This window comes from Tinamus guttatus, unplaced genomic scaffold (genome assembly GCF_059628265.1).
Source record: "Tinamus guttatus ecotype Peru unplaced genomic scaffold, ASM5962826v1 Tinamus_guttatus_pri_ptg000209l, whole genome shotgun sequence".
Classification (NCBI taxonomy): Eukaryota; Metazoa; Chordata; class Aves; order Tinamiformes; family Tinamidae; genus Tinamus; species Tinamus guttatus.
Window position 1 is genome coordinate 1,757,561 of NW_028288743.1, and position 17,327 is coordinate 1,774,887.

Sequence of the window (17,327 nt, forward strand, 5' to 3'; positions counted from 1 at the left end):
GAGGTGTTCCAAACACAAAAGTGGAGTGGAAATAGATTCTCCTGAAAGAGAGCACTCTGGATCGGGCTTTCTTGTCTTGGAGAAAGATGAATTCTGGATCCCTTCTTTATACAGTTTCTTATAGCACTGTAATAGCAGAAAGGAGTAATAATTTTAGGTTGTACCTGTTACTAAACTTTGCAAGAAGCAAGTGTGTTTTTGGACTATGCAATGAACTATAGCTTATGTTTACTTGCATATATTTATTATTTAAATTTGTCAGCAAACCAATAACCAGTGACTGCATAGTCTTGCTCTTGGAGATACATGCAAATGGGAGGATCTATTCCTCTCTAAAGTGATCTAAACAGTCAAACCATAACAAAGGAAATCATAATTTTATGTACAAAATTCTTTAGTGTTTAAATGATATTTTAGTGCTGTACATGCCATTCCTTGGCAAGCTGTATTAAAGTGTAGCTTGAACGTTACCTATCTGCATGTAAAACTATGATATAGCAATGCAGTCATTTAATGTGACTGTGAAGAATAAAATTTGTTTACTAATCAGATTTGTATCCAAAGCAGATAATACTTAGAAATAACAGATTTCAGCATTGTAAATACATCTTTGTGTATTTTACCCATCCTATTCCTGGAAAGTCCGTGCGGCTAAATTGGGTGAGCTGTTCCTTCTCCCATCTATTTGTCACTATTAGACTTGTTTACTGAGCTCTGTTGAATTGCACCTGCTTGACCTCGCTTGATGATCATGTTGCTTTCCTTTTTTTCAAGCAGTCTCATGATAATAAGTGTTTTGCAGCCTACATCTCTACAGTACTTTGCAACTTCAGCAAAAGCATTTTAACGGCAATGAAATGTGATTACAAGAGCAGCTGAAAGGTAAAATGAGTGAAATCTGCCTGACAGCTCAGAAATTGGGAGGAGATATCTGCAATCTTATTTTTGCTTCTACAGCTCAGTTATTCTGCACATGTGAAATATATCTTCTTATGAAGATGATATAGCCACATTCCCTCAAGCCTAGGAATCTGCATTGAAGAAGAAGATGTCATATTTAGGAGTATCATATTTATGCAGTCACTTACAGAGTGTGGCAGTTGCCTTAGAGAATGTGTTACCTACATAAGCTTTGGTTTTGAATCTTTTTTTTTGTTGTTAGATGAACTTAATATTTCTCAGTGGAGGTGCATCCTTCCGCGCAGTGAACATAAGACCCCTGCTATTAGGCGTTTTGTTTGACCTTTTGCTCCTCTCCTTAGGAGGAGTGTAAGGATTGCCAGGCATGTGTGCAGTACAAGCTGAACAAGCCAAGAACATTGTGCTGGAGTAATTCTGTCATATGTCTAAACTGTAGTCATGGGTATGTCCATTGTGTTCTCTGAAGAGAGAGTTCAATAGTAATGTTTGAATTGAAATCCGAACAGATACGATACTTCGGTGACTGTATTCTGTGGTAGCAATTATAGCAAATTTATGAAACAAATTAAAAATTCTATTATTTGTTACATTTGAAGAATGAACTATTCTCAGCTCACTCTGTGTTTTTTTTTTCCTGTTCTATTTGCTTGCTGTCCCACTGAAGTTTACTGTTCTACCAAACTTCTGTAGGAATACTGAACTATCTTTCTTTTCTTTTGTAAGTTTTTATAAAGTGAAAATCCATTAGAAATGTAGTATATTTTGCCTCATAGATATCGGAAACCACATAAGTGCTCTGTGTTTTTTTTTTCCTGTATGGTGTTTAAAAAAATAGACTATATTAGTGTGTGTGTGTGTGTATATATATATGTACATAGCGTATGAATCAGAAGTGGTAAAGGAAATACCCGAAGCAAAGTAATGCCAGACTATAAGAAACTAGGCACATAGCCAGAAACAAATTCTAGAGATTGTCCTTGATTTTGCCTATGCAGACATAGGAATTTTGATGTTTTAAATTTCATAAAAAGAAGCATATGCTCCTTTAGTAGGAGCTTGTTGAATAAGTTACTGCTAACCGAGAGTGCATGGAAAAGCTAAATGAGTAGTGATTACTTGTCAATTTAAATGTTACCGTGAAGACCATGAAGAGATTTGTATTATTTTTATATTTATTTAGTGCCTGAGGTTGAGAAAAAGAAATACATGACATTAGATCACCAGATGATCTTCGTAACAGTGGGATGAAGCACATGTCCTAGTACATAGACAAAAGATCTTTTCATAGAGCTCTGATGAGGCAAGAAGCAGAGTTGGAGGGGATAAAATTTACTGGAATACACCACTTCCAATAGGACAGGGCTGCTGGAAGGAATTTCAGGGATTCTCTGAGCAGCTGCTTGGGTTGGGCACCCTTCAGAGAGCTGTTACTAGAACTTGGAAAGCTGCTACAAAGAAGTCCTCAAAAGCTCCTCCAGGTGGGAGTTGCTGTCTCCAAAGCAGGAATACATCCTGAAATCTCATCTTGGTTGAGAGCATCGTTGTTCTGTGCTTTGGCTTGTGCACTGGGCTTGGGTGACCCTACCACAGTTTTAAGTTAAGGTGCAACCTGTCATTTGAAAACAACACACCTTATTTGCTCAAACATATGTTTTTACACCTGAAGAGTAATAAGTAGGTTTGATTCTTGCTCATGTTTTTCCCTTTAGCTACTTAAAATACTTAATCCCATTTTGTTTATAGAGGTTGCACTTAATAAAAAAGGGATTCTACTCAGAATTAATACTTCTGCATTGCATTTCAAGTGTGTATCTCTCTTACTTTTGATATGGAGTTTTTGATTATGCATGGCTGTAAGGTGGTGCACGGGGAAAAGTTCAGGAGAAGACTGGATGAATCCATGGAAGAAAAAGCCTTTGAGGAATGCAGAATAGGTAGAATTCTGGCTGAAGAAGTCCCTGCAGATAAATGGAGGCCAAGGGAGTGTTTAGGAGAGGTGTTGTATGTGCTTGCCCTCTCGTGTGTCCTGTCCTTCCTTCCATAATTGTCTGCTTTGACTACTGTTCCCGACAGTGTCCTGACCCAGACAGATCTTCTAACCCAGTATGACTACTCTTGCTTTCTTACATTTGTGTTGTGACAGAATGCCGATATTTGCGATTGCAATATTGATACGTGGCGAATAATACATGCACTTGCAGTGCACAGCTCAGACCTAAACTTTTCAATAAAGTGAACAGAACAAATTTGAGAGAGGTTGTGCAGACAGGTCCATTCATAGCTGTAGGGTTATTAGTGGAGAAGGGCGACTATGCAAATGGCAGTCTCTAAAAATAACTCCAGTCTGCGTTGAAACAATTCAAATATGCTGAAAGGACTGGAATAATCAATAGGAAAGAATGAAGCCAATGTTGCTCACTGGCAACTTTGTCATGAACCTAATTTCAAAAAAGAATGAAACAAAATGGATCAAATTGATGGTTTGTAAAAGCAGTACACATAGGAAGTAAAATCAGAAAGATAGCACAGCCAAAACGTAAGTCTTCTACCTAAAGAGACCTATACATTATAAATGCCTCCACTGTGGTAAAGGAATCAAAGGTGAATTAGGATGGTAAATTTCTGCCAACTAAACCAAAAGCCATCTGTTTATTATTTTCAATCTAAAAGTGAAAACCTCGATTTTCTGCTCAGTTCAACTTCATCATCAGATAAATTATTAACTTCATCACCTCGTAGTTGTGTTAAAGGAGCAAATTCTTAAGCAGGTACCAGACGACAGAATGCTGAGAAGTAAAATCTGTAATGAGTGACATGCAAAATAGAGCCTTGCAGGTTCTCCAAGCGTCTGAGGAAGATACTGCAGCCGTAAATCTGTCTAGATAACATGTAAGAGGAGGAGGAAGTGGTTAAGAATGGTTATAGGTAACGGGCAGCAAAGGGAGCTGGTTGGATGAAGGCATTAGAAAGAGTGCCTGTTCCAGCACCAAATTTCATACTGGAATTGTTGCACATTCTGAAAGGGATTTTAGCACTTCCATTTGATGTTAAGTAGAATTTGATGTCTTTGGACACCTACCTCTTCACAAAACTAACCATTCCCATGTTAGATTTTTCATGGAATCTCCCCCATTTCAACTGAGGTAAACTCTGTGGTATAATCCTCCACATAAGGCCTAATTTCAGATTAGTGCTCGGTCCTCTTAGAACTGCAGGGAACACACTGAAAACAATGAATCTAATACTATACTTTTTTTTACACCATCGATTTGCACATTTTGACTACATAGGTAGCAATAGGACTGTGATGTGTCACTTTTGAACATTAGAATATTATTCAGAAGAGGAAAAATGAAAGAATCTAGGGAAGCGAAGCTGAGAATACTGGGAGATGTAACGTCAACAAAGGGGAAATTCAGGTAAATATGCACTACTTGGGAATAAGCTAGCAATTAGCTTATTCCCAGGGTCTTAAGGCTGGGTCTTAATTATTTGCACTTATTAGAGTCATAATATTGAATAGCAGAGATCTATTTAACATATATAAAACACAGAGTTACATCTTTTATTCTTAAAAATCAGCCAGTTTTGGAATGCCTACTAACAGTTGCGTTCCCTCATTAAAGAAGGAAACACTGTCATAGACTTGTGTTTTGTCTGTGTCCAAGTTGACTTTCTAGGTGCAATCAGTGCATATCAAATTCTGGTGATAACCTAGTGCTCAAATATAGGTCTACTACAGGGCTGTCTTGCACAGTGACTCTGTATTGCTGGAGACCTATAGACCACATGGCCCCATATAGAATCATAAGATGGTGGTAAATCGCAGTCACAGCTTGTACGGCATGAACTGCAGCCAGAATTAGATGGAGACAAATGTTCTGCTACTTCCTGCCAAGTCTGTGAACAACCTATTCTCTTCAGAGAGGTTTCCTCAGCCATAGTGCTGCTGAGGTAATGGAATGGCCTGTCTCAGGAGGAAGCGTTCATGCCAGCACTCCTTGCTAGAACAACTGCTATTCTTATGCCAGATACTTACAGGGTTTCCATTCTGTTCCTCCAAAAATGATGGCTTAATCCAGTGTATTCCAGTAAAATTAAAAGGTGTGTACCTACTTTTCTCTTTAAAATAGTTCATAGATTTCACAGTTTGGCCATCCTGAGGTGCATTCATTAGAAACAGAGTGGTAAATGAAATAAAATCTCAGAGGTCTAATAAAGTAGCAAGTACTGTTTTAGATACTGTTTTAGTGACGCCCAGAGCTCTTTCCATTCTATAAGCAGTGTTAAGTGAGATTCATTTGGCCATCAGGTGAATTGTTTTCTAAACTGTAAAACCTGCATTGACAGAAGGTAAGAGTTCTTTCTTCTTGAGGCAGCAACATTCTCCCTAGTCTCTGGAGTTAGTTGGAAAGAAGAGCTTCATTCAAAGACCTATAAGCAGCAGAGAGGATCAACACATCCTCAGTATACAGAAGAAAAGAATACATAAAAGGAAGGATTGTTTTTTTTCTAAGTCACAACCAAAGTCTGAACTGTGGTCAACATGAGGGACTTTGAAAGTCAGTCCTTAAAGTGTGCAAACGTTCAACCAGTCTGCTAGGAACCACAGGTATGGTTAAAGCGTAGTTTCTTTAAGTTGAGAGCATCACAGTTACAAAAACTGAGTAGGCTGACAAAAAGCAAAACCTAGATAAATATGGTTACAGACATGAAAGATATTAGTGGGCATGGACAGTACAAGTATATGCAGATGCAGAAGGTGTCCCCTTGATCAGATTCATCTATGCTCTCCCGTTCCAGAGCAGTCATTTCAGAACAAAGAAAGGAATAAGCAGTAAAAAATATGTGGGGACAGATCCTCAGACGGTGTGAATATCACAGCTGTTATGGATTGAGTTTTCACCAAATCTATTTTTTTGTACCTAGGGGATTTTGACACCCATCATGGTGGTGAAAGACAGCACGTGGGGTTTCTTGCTCATGCTCCTCTCCAGTCTGGTCTGGTGGGCTCAATCTCCTGGAGGACACAGGCTGCTGCAGAGGTGGGGAATATAGCTGCCAGCCAGAAAACTGAGCTCCTGCTACAGGACTGTGGATGGAGGCATATGGGAAGGACTGTACCCTGTGGCATCAGGGGAATCTTCACCTCTGCCCTTCCAGATCTCTAGGCAGCAGCACTAGCAGTTGGGTTATTTGCATCACAGTCTGCCTGAGCACAAGGAACACGGTCAGCAGACTGTCACTGTACTGAATTATGAGACACGTTTTAAAAACACAGATAATAAAGTAATGGAAGCTAGTTCCTTATGCAAAGAAAACAGTGGTGGTGGTGGGATGCTGTTATGCATCCAAAGTTCTCAGGTTGCAGGAAGGCTTTGACCTCACTGCATTTCTGTAAGCTGTAGAAAGCTGTAAAATTCATTAAACACAGGAGCTTCAAGGCATGTCACAGATATGTGCAGGCAGAATTTCCCTGTCAGCTGAAAAGGGAAGACCACAAGCACAAACTGGAGCAGAAAGGAAGTGCAGGGTAAGGATAACAGGTGCAGAAGGCTCAGGAGCCTCTGCAACAGTCTGTGGTTCCAGGATCATCAGTGAATGGTGCCTACCGTGACCTTCTAGCAATGGCAGCTACAACAGTTTCTGCTCTGCTCTGTTCAGTGGAGTTCTGAAATGTGGTCAGCCTGAGCTATCTATTGAACAGAAAGGGAAGAAACAAATGGTGGTGGGACTGGATGTTCAGGAAGCTCCTACCATGAAGGTTGAAAAGAAGATACTCAAAGCACCTGTAAGGGAGTTAAGGAAAACACAGTGACACCTTTGGTCAGGGTAATATCGGAGCTCTGGCAAAAGCAAAAGATGGAGTGTCAGCAGGAAGTGTCATATCAAGCTGACTTTCTGCATGGAGGATAAAGTGCCGAAGCCCTGAGGCACAGCTGTGGTGAGGGCAGGACATGGGCCCTCCACAGCAGCTGCTGCAACAGACTTAGCCCTCGGCACAAGTAGCACCCAGACTGGGAGCCCCTTCTGCCTGGGGATACCGCCAGCCACCCGCTCCTCAGCGCATGTGAGGTGTTTCTGGGGAAGCTCAGAGCTCTGCCACCTGTCCCATGCAGAAACGCTTGTCCAGGCAGGGCAGTGCAGGAGGCAGCTGCAGCCATGACAAGAAACAGGAAGTATCCTGGGCAGGCCTCTGCCTTTGGGAAGACGGGGCGTGCTCCTGAAGGCTGGAGGAAAATGGGATGAAGATCCAAAGGCTGGCTCTCAGAACACATGAATCTCCATTTTTCAATTAACTTGGAGTCTCATGCCAATTCCTGTTTGGTTTCTGCATTGTGTGAGGCTAGCCCAGAATTCGGGAGCCCTAGTGTGTGCAGTGAATGCGGCCTGCCCCTGCCAAGCAGCATGCAGGGCCCTTGGTGTGCAACCAGCTCCTCAGCATCTGGAGGCCATGTCGTTCCCAAGCCAGAGCAACCATATTTGGTTAAAATTGTCTCTGGCTGTTGCAATTCATGGGATTCTGTGCGGTACTGCTGACTTGTTTGTGTCATCTGTCCAATGAATTACTGTCTGCAAACTTCTCCTTCAGTACAAATATGCCTTGCGAACCACTGCAGTTTTTATATATATCTATATCTATATATATTTACATATATATATATACACGTAATATTCTAAGTCTTCCAGAGCTGCCAAATACTTATTTCCTTCACTCATGTACCATGGGACCCAGGTGCTCCAAGGCAGGGGGTGCTCTGCTGTACAAAGGCCAGAGGGACAATGATTAAATCCGAGTAGATTTTCATTAATTATCTTCCAAAGCTCTTGAAAAGAAAGGGGAGGGGGGACGTGGTGGGGGGGGAAGGAAATGATATGTTTAATGTCTAGGCTATTTGCATACTGTAAATCTTTAAGATACCCAAGATAAAGTTTACCCGAATGTGGCAAGACGGCATGGGCACCTCGTGAAGAAATAGCTGCATGGGAGCAAAGGGCACCTGGGCTCTCAAAAGTACAGTTCAGCACGGGACGTTTCACTTCACACCTGGGGCTGCGAGCAGAGAGCCATGCTGTGGCCTGCTTCGGCCCCGGCGCTTTTCATTGCGTTACTAGTACTGTCTGGACTGAGCTGTGAACCGAACCACTATGAAAAAAAGAGGCATAAAAGAGACATTTATGACGAGCAGTAAGTACTGTTGCTAGTGGCAATTGCGAACAGATTTGCTCTATGCTGTGTTTTAAGTGCTATTAATGGGAACAAGAGGCTTAAACGCATATTTTTTCCATACTTTTTGACAGATATGTGTAGCTAAATGTTCCTTTTTTCCCCCCCTACCACAACAGGCCTCGTTTGTCCTCTGAGCAGGGTAACTTAGTGTTCCATACTGGCTCCAGCAAAAATATTGAATTTAGAACTGGACCACTGGGGAAAATAAAAATTAATGAAGAAGACCTTGCAGAGCTTTTTAGTCAGGTGATACAGCTACTTTTTCTTAATATGGTTTCACTCTCAGTCTTCCACATTAACAGTTTAATTTTCTTTAAAAATTATCATAGCAAATTTGATGTGGCTTTTATGATTGTTCCTTTATCTTATCTTTGTTAGTTCTTTAATATGAGTGCGGGCTATTAAATACTCATAAAGTGATCATATTACATTAAGTAATTGAAAAGTTAAATTGTGTATGGAACAGAGCTTTCTGTATTTATATGGACTTTATAACAGTAAGGATCAAACTTTTCTAATCTTTTGAGCAAATAAAGCTTGTTTCACACTATCCTACTTTCTTTTCTAAATGTAGGTGAGGCAAAATACTGTTGATATTCAAGAACTTAGGAAAGGCCTTGGTGCCTCTCAGAACATGTCAGATCAGATTGCCTTGCTGAATTCCAAGGTGAGTCTTGTGCATGCTCCATTAGAGGTCTGATTTTTCCATTCCTCAAGTTAACATATTGACTTGATACATTTCAGTATTCTGGGCTTCAGTTCTGAGTCTCTGTCAGCTCATGTGCATGGCCTGATTCAGCAGTTCTGCAGGCAGTGGAAGTATTTCTGTAATTTGCTTACTTGCTAGGTAGCAGAATTATTCTGTTGTTCACTGTCATTATCTCTACAAAGTGAAATCCCATTAAGTTCACAAAATGGACTATATATATTCTTATATGTGTTACACAGATATTCCCATTCCATAGGTGAAATGGGCTATAAAAATTAGCAGTGTAAAGAACAGACCTGTGAGGTAGTTCAGCCTGTTCCCTGCTACTGAAGATATTTCTCCAACCGAGGATTCAGAACTCTTTTTGTGACATGTTTTCCAGTACCTTCTGTTAGGCTGTTGCCACCATTTCTTTACAGCCCAGCAGACCTGCTTTTAGATAAACTGCCCATATATCCATCATTTTCACTGATGCAATTTCAACTTGTTATTTGTAGTTACAGCCCATGGAGATATGGTGAACATTTGGTTTTGGTTCTCAGTGTACTTGTCTCCAAGAGCAGGCTTCGTGTGCCCAAGCAATCCTACTGGAATATTTGCATTTTTCAAGCTAAGCACTGCAATACATCTTCACAAGACTGTCTTTGTTTGTGCAGCCAAACTCACACATATTTAAGCTGTGATTTTACAAAGAGCCTAACATACTGAAATCCCAGTGTATGCAGACTGATATGAGCCCAGCTGGCAACCAGTTTGACGTAACAGCTATTTGATTTTCCCAAAAGAAAATACTTTGCTAGCCTATTGGCAACCAGCATCCCAGCATACAGTCAGGCCAGTACCTATCTCTATGGTCACTGCAATGCCAAGCACAATGTAATTTGCATTTCTGTTGCAGGTAGTGAATCTCAACATCCAGCTTCAAAATTTAGAGCAGGTGAGTAACTGGGAAATAAACTACAGATCAAAAAAGAAAAGCCCAACTCCAAGCAAATAAAGTAAGGTTACAATGATTAAATAGGGGAATGATTTATTTCCTCTCATGCATTATTCAGGAAAACTTTCTGTGGTAACAGGAGGTAAAAAAAAAACAAACCTAGATTTATAGAGATGATATCCCTTCCTACAAAATATAAACTATGTAGGAGCCTGCATTCCTTAAAGGAAAAACAGCTGTAGACTCAAGAATAACACCAGATACTAAGGAAAAACAAACTCTTCTTTCACTAATCTGTCAAGATGAAGACTTGAGAATTAAAACTGGATTGTTTCATTGTACTGGAAATAGCTCATTTTCAACTCTCAGTTGTTCAGGAGTTCAACTCTCCACTTGTGAGCTTGTGACAAAGGTACGGCTACAGTTGCCAGTACAGGATATCTAGAAGACAAAATAATCCTGCAGCTAGAACCACAAATACTCTGTAGAATAGAGGAACTGCCTCTGTTCATGGTTATTTCTTACAGAGCTTTCCTCTTTTCAGTATTTGCAGTTGGCCACAGTGTGCAAAGCAAATCATAGTCGTTTTGTGCAGATATGAGCAAAACAGCAAGTCAAAACCTTTGCAAACCAATCTGGCTAAAAAAGAAACTGAAAGAAAAAAAAAGGCAGAAAGGAAAAAAAGCAAAGAAAAAAGAAAGAAAAGGTTTGTCTTGGAAATCAGTGCTAATGAAACTCCAAATAACCTCATCTCCTGCTCTCTGCTTGCGTTTCAGACTATCGGAAGGAAAGCATGTGGTAGCAACCCCTGTCAGAACGCAGGGACCTGTGTGAACTTGCTGGATGGCTTCCTTTGCCTCTGTCCCAGCAACTGGCAGGTGAGTCTTCAGCTTCTTTGAATATACCATATGTATTTTGACTGTTAACTTTACCCTGGCTTAGTGCAATTGTGGCATAGTTTATCTTTTTAAGATTTCTCAGGTCATATTTAACTGCAAAGTGGTTGCTTCACATTCTTCATTTGGTTTGGGTGGAGGGCATTTGCTCTCACAAAATCAATGTATCAAAAAATCTGAGCTCAAATCAATGGCCAGGCCCTGCACGGCTTTGCATGAAGTTGCTGAGCAGAGTGAACCAAACTGCATACCTTGCTGTTGCTCCTATGTGAAGATGTAGAGAGAATGGGGGAAGGGAATGTTGTTTATTCAAGAAATAAAACAAATGTGTGTGTAAGTAACCAATCTCATTCTGAGTTTTGAAATTCAAAGACTTTAATGGCAAAGGCCTTAATGAGTCTTGAGCATGCATTTGGAGACTGAGAAGTTCTGTTTCTCAAATGTGCTCACCCTGAAAGTTGTCCCAGCAAAACTGGGTAAAAATTGCTTTACTTTTATTTTTAATAAAACAGTACCATCTAAAACAAACAAACAAACAGTTTGTCAGAAAGGTTTCTGAGCCATTTTCTAGGAAGTTGGAAAGTATAGGGAATGATAATACTGTGATGTCCATATGCTTCCTATAAACATCTGAAATATTTTATCCCTTGTTTGACTGATACCTAGGGTCACAAACACAGCTGAACAATAGAGTTTTGTTTTAATGTTTTATAAGGAAAACTTTGTTAATAGCAGCCCATAGTTTATATATCTTTGGAAATGATATTAAACATTAGCTCCATGGTTTGCTTCATTTCTCAGTTATTTGGAAAATAAACTGGTTTTCCATTTCATCTTAGGGCCTGCTCTGTTCAGTGGATGTTAATGAATGCCAGATTTATGCTGGAACAGCATTAGGCTGCCAGAATGGAGCTACATGTGTGAACACACCAGGCAGCTATAGGTAACTTTTCAAAACTATACACAAAAATCTTATCTAAAATACTCTGCCATATTTGTACCAACTATTGCATTTGTAGTATAGGTTCCAGTACCCTAGATTTATTAGATATCATTGCTGGGAATGGAGATGGCAAATCCTGGCCCAGGTGACCCAGATCTCCACCTCAGTGCAAAGCTACTGCGCCAGCCCTGGCGGCTGGTGGGAGCCCTGGGGCTGGTGGGAGCCCTGGGGCTGGTGGGAGGTGAGATGCAGCACCCTGGCCTCTGGCCAACAGACCCCCAGAGCAGGATGGTCACATACCCCTGGAGACAAACGGGAGTGAGGAGATGGTGGAGGCGAGCAGGAGCAGAGCTTTGTCCCCAGCAAAGGCTTGCAGTTACTGGGAACCTACTGAAGGCAAGGAATTGCGCTCACCACTTGCTCAGCGATATTCCCAGCACAGCAGGTATCTGCACAAAATGCCTTCACCCCCTCCCAAAATTCAGGTGCTCCCAACGCTGCAGCAGACAAGCAGTGTCCCCGCTGTCAGGGAGGAAGGAGGAGCCCTCCGGGTGACGGGCTGGCAATGGGGCTGCCTGCGAACAGGCTCCCATGGACGTGGTGACCCTGGGGCCTGCTCTGGCTGTGCCCATCCTCACCGCAGGCCTCGCTCAGCCCCATAGGGGACATGCTCTTGTTTACAGGGCACACCAGCCGGAGTGTTCTGCATCTTATTTTCCATAGTGGCAAAAAAACTGGTAAATAAATAACTTTCTGATATAATACAAAGCTCTCCCTGTGCAATGGGAACAAGCAGGCTAGACAGCATGCCACAGCTTTCTGCAAAGCATTTTGTTCTCAGCTTCAGCATGGAAATCTTAGCCCCCACAAATATTTGCTTGGCATAACACTGGCTTATAATGCTTTGTAAAGCATTATGAGGGAAATACTCATTAAGTACTCCTCACATTTCAGTATTAACACGGAGCCTGATGAGATGTTTCTTGGTACATGATGCTTCTTGTGAGCTTTTCTTTGATTTTAAAAGAGATTTGTAGCATGCTTGCAGCTGTAGCCAGGACAGCTGTTTGTCAAGGAAAGTATGCACAAAGCAACCCACCTTTACTTGTTGTTTCCTAACTGTGCTCAGTAATGTGGCATACAGGTGTGTGACTAAATGGAGGTCAGAGAAAGCAAAACTTTCTCACAAGCGTTGCTATTATGTTAGTGTAGTCATCATTACTAAAAATCTGTTCCCACATGTAACTCTTCTCTTCCTCAGTACTTGCTGAATCAGTACCTACTGAAAAGTAAGTCCTCTTCATTGTTCCTCCAAATATCCCAGAATCCCAGGATGATTGAGGTTGGAAGGGACCTCTAGAGATCATCTAGTCCAACCTCCTGCTCCAGCAGGGACACCCAGAGCACGGGGCACACGGTGGCATCCAGGCGGGTATCAGTATTCTTGATTCTGCTTTACACCTTCAGGATTATTGTCCAGTCATTTCCCCAAAGGCTTGGGTGCCTTCAGTGCGTGTTGGTTATTCCTGAGCACTCCCTAGATGCTCAATTCTTGCCCAAGTACAGTGTGACATGGCTTTTTCCAGCACTTGTGCAAACATCGCTGCTCATTCTTCTGGGGCTCTGGACTCCAAGTCACTCCATCGCTGCTCTTGGCATAGTTAACATTATTGTGGACTACATGTGAGGAAAATGGTGCTTTTTAGCTCCCCAGAACTTTCAAAGAGAAGTGGAGGCCAGGGTGAACTGAAGGCAGCTGTGCATCGAGTAGACATGAAGGCTGCAAGTGGAGGGTACGGCAGTCTTCGCTCTCTGCATGCCCTAAGCTCTAACTCTGGAAAGCACTGAAGAGCAGGTATTGAATTGCTTTCCAGAATCAGGATCTTAATAGGGCATTGCTTGCAAAGCTTGCAAAAGTCCCCATGTCCATTAGTTTTCAGTGTCATATTCAGAATAACAGGGGCCTCAGTGTGAGGTAACTTCAGCAGTGGGAAAGAATGAGGGCAGTGCCAAGTCACAGCTGCAATTTGGTCAAAGCTCCTTGGGAACTACCTACCTTGTGAAGCTGTCCTCTAAGCAATTTCAAGTGGGTAAGAGATTAATCTTTGCCAGGGTAAGTGGGCGAGAGTGGCATTTCCCCCCTCCTTAGGAACCTCTTTGATTGCCTTGGCCTGTCCTTTGGAGTTGAACATGAAGCTCTGAGCTGTACTTTGAACATACAGAGGTGATCTGGTTCCCTGACCTGCTGCTATTGTGCCTGCCCTGATTGAACTGCTGCATCTGGGAGATGGTTTTGGTTTATCTGCAGACTCTCATGATAATGAACAGGCTGTTTCCCAGTTCTCCAGACCGCAGTTAAGCATTAAACTCTTGTGGGTTTTTTTTTCAAGCCTAAGTTCATGGGGTTTGCTTGCCATGTGAACAGTGTTTAGTAGCCTGCAACTGGCTTATCAAACTGTTTTTTCAACTGTGCATGTTACAGCCAGCAGAAGTACTGACAGCTTATTAATAAACTGCTCCAAGGTCCAAATCAGCTGCATTGGAATGCTCTGAATCAAATCCCACAGATAAATACTGTGGCAGAGTATTTTTTTTTAGCCCACCAAGAGCAGTTCAGCAAGGGTGTGTAGTTACCATACGTCTCTAAAGAGCAGATACCTCAGCACATGCTTCCAGGTAAGTGCCTCAAGCCAGCTCCCTGAGAGGAGTGTTCCCATAGGTTTTTTGCCATTCCATTTGTTGTTACATTTGAGAGAGCCTAAGATTTGGTCCATGTGGAAACAAAGGGCTGTAGAAAAGGGAAGTGTTACCTGATGGCTCAGAAGCTTCTCATTTCAGTCTCACTGTCTTTGTACAATGCTGTGAATAAGATATGCTCTAAAAATAACAACACGTTTCAGCTGGCAGCCAGCAGGCCAGCTGAGGGCTGCATCCCTTCAGCCCAAGAGTTTGTTCTCCATACATCCCCAGCCCCACCTTCCTCCTCTTCTCTGCAATGCTCATCCAAAGGGTGTGCTTGTAGAGGTGGAGTGCAAGGGTAGCTGACTTGAGTCACGCTGGAGAGATGAGTAGAGACGTTCCTAGGCTATGGACATTGAATATTCTTAGATAGGAGATCAGCACTAGTCGTAGTGTGGCCAAGGCATGTGTATTGCTAGAGGCAACTGCTTTCATATGAGGAAAAGAACTTAAAATGCAAAGTTTAGGTGCTCTCTGGCTTATGTTGGGAATTCCAGGTTCCCATTTTTTCCCAAGAATCATTTTAGACATTTCCCCTTTTCTGAATCTGCACTTATGAATGTAACACAGGACTGTGGATTCCCCTATGTGGTCAGACTTGAAGCAGTGCATGAGTCCTGTGTAATTTCTCCATCTCTGCTGAACAAAGCGCATTGTTATTAGTGGGAATAATTGCTCAGTATTGCTCATAAAATCAGGGACTTCATGAGAATCAGCGCATGAATAAAGAGTAGGCAGTATTATGGCAGTGTGGGACCTGTGATATGTATGTAGATAACATTTTGATTTTCCTGTCTGCTTTCACTGTTAGCTGCTCCTGCACTCCAGACACCTACGGGCCTCACTGTGCCTCGAAATTTGATGACTGCCAGGGAGGATCTGAGACGCTCTGTGAACATGGCATCTGCATAGACGCAGAGAGGGATCAGCCCAACGTGGTAAGGAACAATGTATAAGCACAGAAGGAAGCAGCAGTGGATAATGCTGAGCACCACAAAGCTGTGTGACAAACACTGTTGCTGAAAGACAGCAAGAAGTGCCACTGTACAAAATAAGCTAACCTCTCTGTTGTCCTAAGGTCAGCAGAAAGAGGTGAAAATGCCTTGTGTTTTATCAGAGGTTTGACATAGCATCAGATCTACCGTTACATCCATAGGGGACTTTAGAATTTTCTTTGAGTATTTAAAATCTTATTAGAAACATAACATTCTTTGTGTTCCTTATTTGGGGATTTCAGTACTAAGTTGCTGCAATATCTTTATTACTTAAATGATTAAGAAAGGAAAACTATGGGAGATTATTACTAATGACCCGGGAGCCACCAACACTGCACAGCTGCTGCGTGGCTGCTGTTTACGTACGGGGCTCTGTGGTCTCACTTGGACTCAGTGCTTGTTGGCGTGAGGGCCTTGGCTCTCAAGGTGTCTGCACAGGGTGGATGCCAGCGCACTCCGGAGTAGCCCTCTGGAGCAAGTCAGCTAGTTCTTTTGGGAAGAAAATCCAAGTACGGATGTGTGAAGGTGCCATCTTTGGCTCTCTGCGTCCAGAGCAGCCCTCCAAAACTACCCCAGCAGACCTTGTGTTCCTTAATGCTTCCAGCACACCCAGCCCAGGCACACCACACATGTTCTTGGTGCTATGATATAAAATTATTCTTATGATCAATTTGTTAAAGCTGTCATAATTCATCACTTTCTGTTTTCTTCTCTCTCTCTCTCTCTCTTTTCTTTTTTTTCCTGTGGGGAAAGCTTTCCAAAAAGGTTAAGTGTTGACTCTGCTCCCATAACAGTCAGTAACAAAACTCCCATTAGCTTTAATTAGAACAAAGTTAGATAAATGCTGAAGTTTGGCCATTAGTGAAGCTTATGAGAGAAAAAATTGTTGCTCTCAAAGAAAGTGTAGATTTGTAATTTATCAGCTTTACACATTACACAGATTACTGAACAATTTGCTTAAAAGAAAACAGCCAGATTGATTTCAGGTTGCTTACATTGATCTCTTTACCCTGGATACAAAACAAGTTGATAATTGTAAATTATTTTTAGGTACAGTTTCTAAGGGCTGTTCATTTTTATCTGGAAGATTTGGTGTAAACTGCAGGTTTCTCTTATGAACATAATGAATCAGCCTGTTGTTTTTCCCATAATCTAAATACTTTAACTCAGAGGAAGAAACACACAGAGAGAATTGCCCGAGAAGATAACTTAAAACCAGCACGTGCAAGTCATGCAGTGCTCTGAACCCTTTCCTGCACTCAGCTATCGTTCAGCAGGCACTTATGAAAACGCTTCCTCTGGCCTTTCTCTTGGTCATTCTTCTGACGCTTTTAAACGTGTAACGTGATGTTTGCCGTGGCAGCCCAAGTTCCGCTGTGTCTGTGACGTGGGCTGGATGTCGCCTCCAGGCAGCCCTGCCTGCAGCGCTGATGTGGACGAGTGCAGCCTCCCGCGCCACCCGTGCTCGCAGAACCCACTCGTGCAGTGCCACAACACGCCCGGCTCCTACACGTGTGGGCCCTGCCCCGCAGGTAGCGTCTCCTTCCACGTCCTCGCTCAGGGACGGGCGGCAGCAGGCAGTCCTGCCTGCATTTCGTAAGCACACACTCTGGATGCACATGGAAGTGCTGGATAAGATGCTGTGGTTTGTAGTCAAGAGAATAAATGTCCACACGTTGTGTCTTATCTACATAACATAGGCAGCGGGCTCTAGCACATGATTTACCCCATCCCAAAGCGAGCATGTCAGTATCAGTCACAAATTGCATTCTTAAAGTGCCTATTTCTCTCCACTGACTTTAGCAGGAGCTTAGGATGACTAGATTGAGGTAGGTAGGAGGAATCCTATCCACTATGCATAGTACTACCTCTATGTCCGTAAGGCATAACAAAAACCATAATAGATACTTCAGACCTTAAAATCTACGACTAATCTTCCCAAGTTGGGTAGGTAGC

At 42.2% G+C, this 17,327-nt stretch overlaps 1 protein-coding gene across 3 annotated transcripts in view; it reads left to right on the forward strand.

The window, feature by feature from the left end:
- Positions 1-4,945: 4,945 nt before the first annotated feature.
- The window catches only part of CUBN (cubilin), a 134,123-nt gene continuing 121,741 nt past the window's right edge, over positions 4,946-17,327 (forward strand). For 2 of the 3 annotated variants that reach the window (XM_088524332.1, XM_088524334.1), the window contains exons 1-8: positions 7,992-8,110; positions 8,269-8,398; positions 8,727-8,819; positions 9,760-9,798; positions 10,575-10,676; positions 11,534-11,637; positions 15,188-15,314; positions 16,735-16,903. In XM_088524332.1, the coding sequence (XP_088380458.1) occupies positions 7,992-8,110; positions 8,269-8,398; positions 8,727-8,819; positions 9,760-9,798; positions 10,575-10,676; positions 11,534-11,637; positions 15,188-15,314; positions 16,735-16,903 (883 nt within the window). Of the gene's footprint in view, positions 4,964-7,985; positions 8,111-8,268; positions 8,399-8,726; positions 8,824-9,759; positions 9,799-10,574; positions 10,677-11,533; positions 11,638-15,187; positions 15,315-16,734; positions 16,904-17,327 lie in introns of those variants that run through there. The other variant, XM_088524335.1, reaches the window with a different exon arrangement.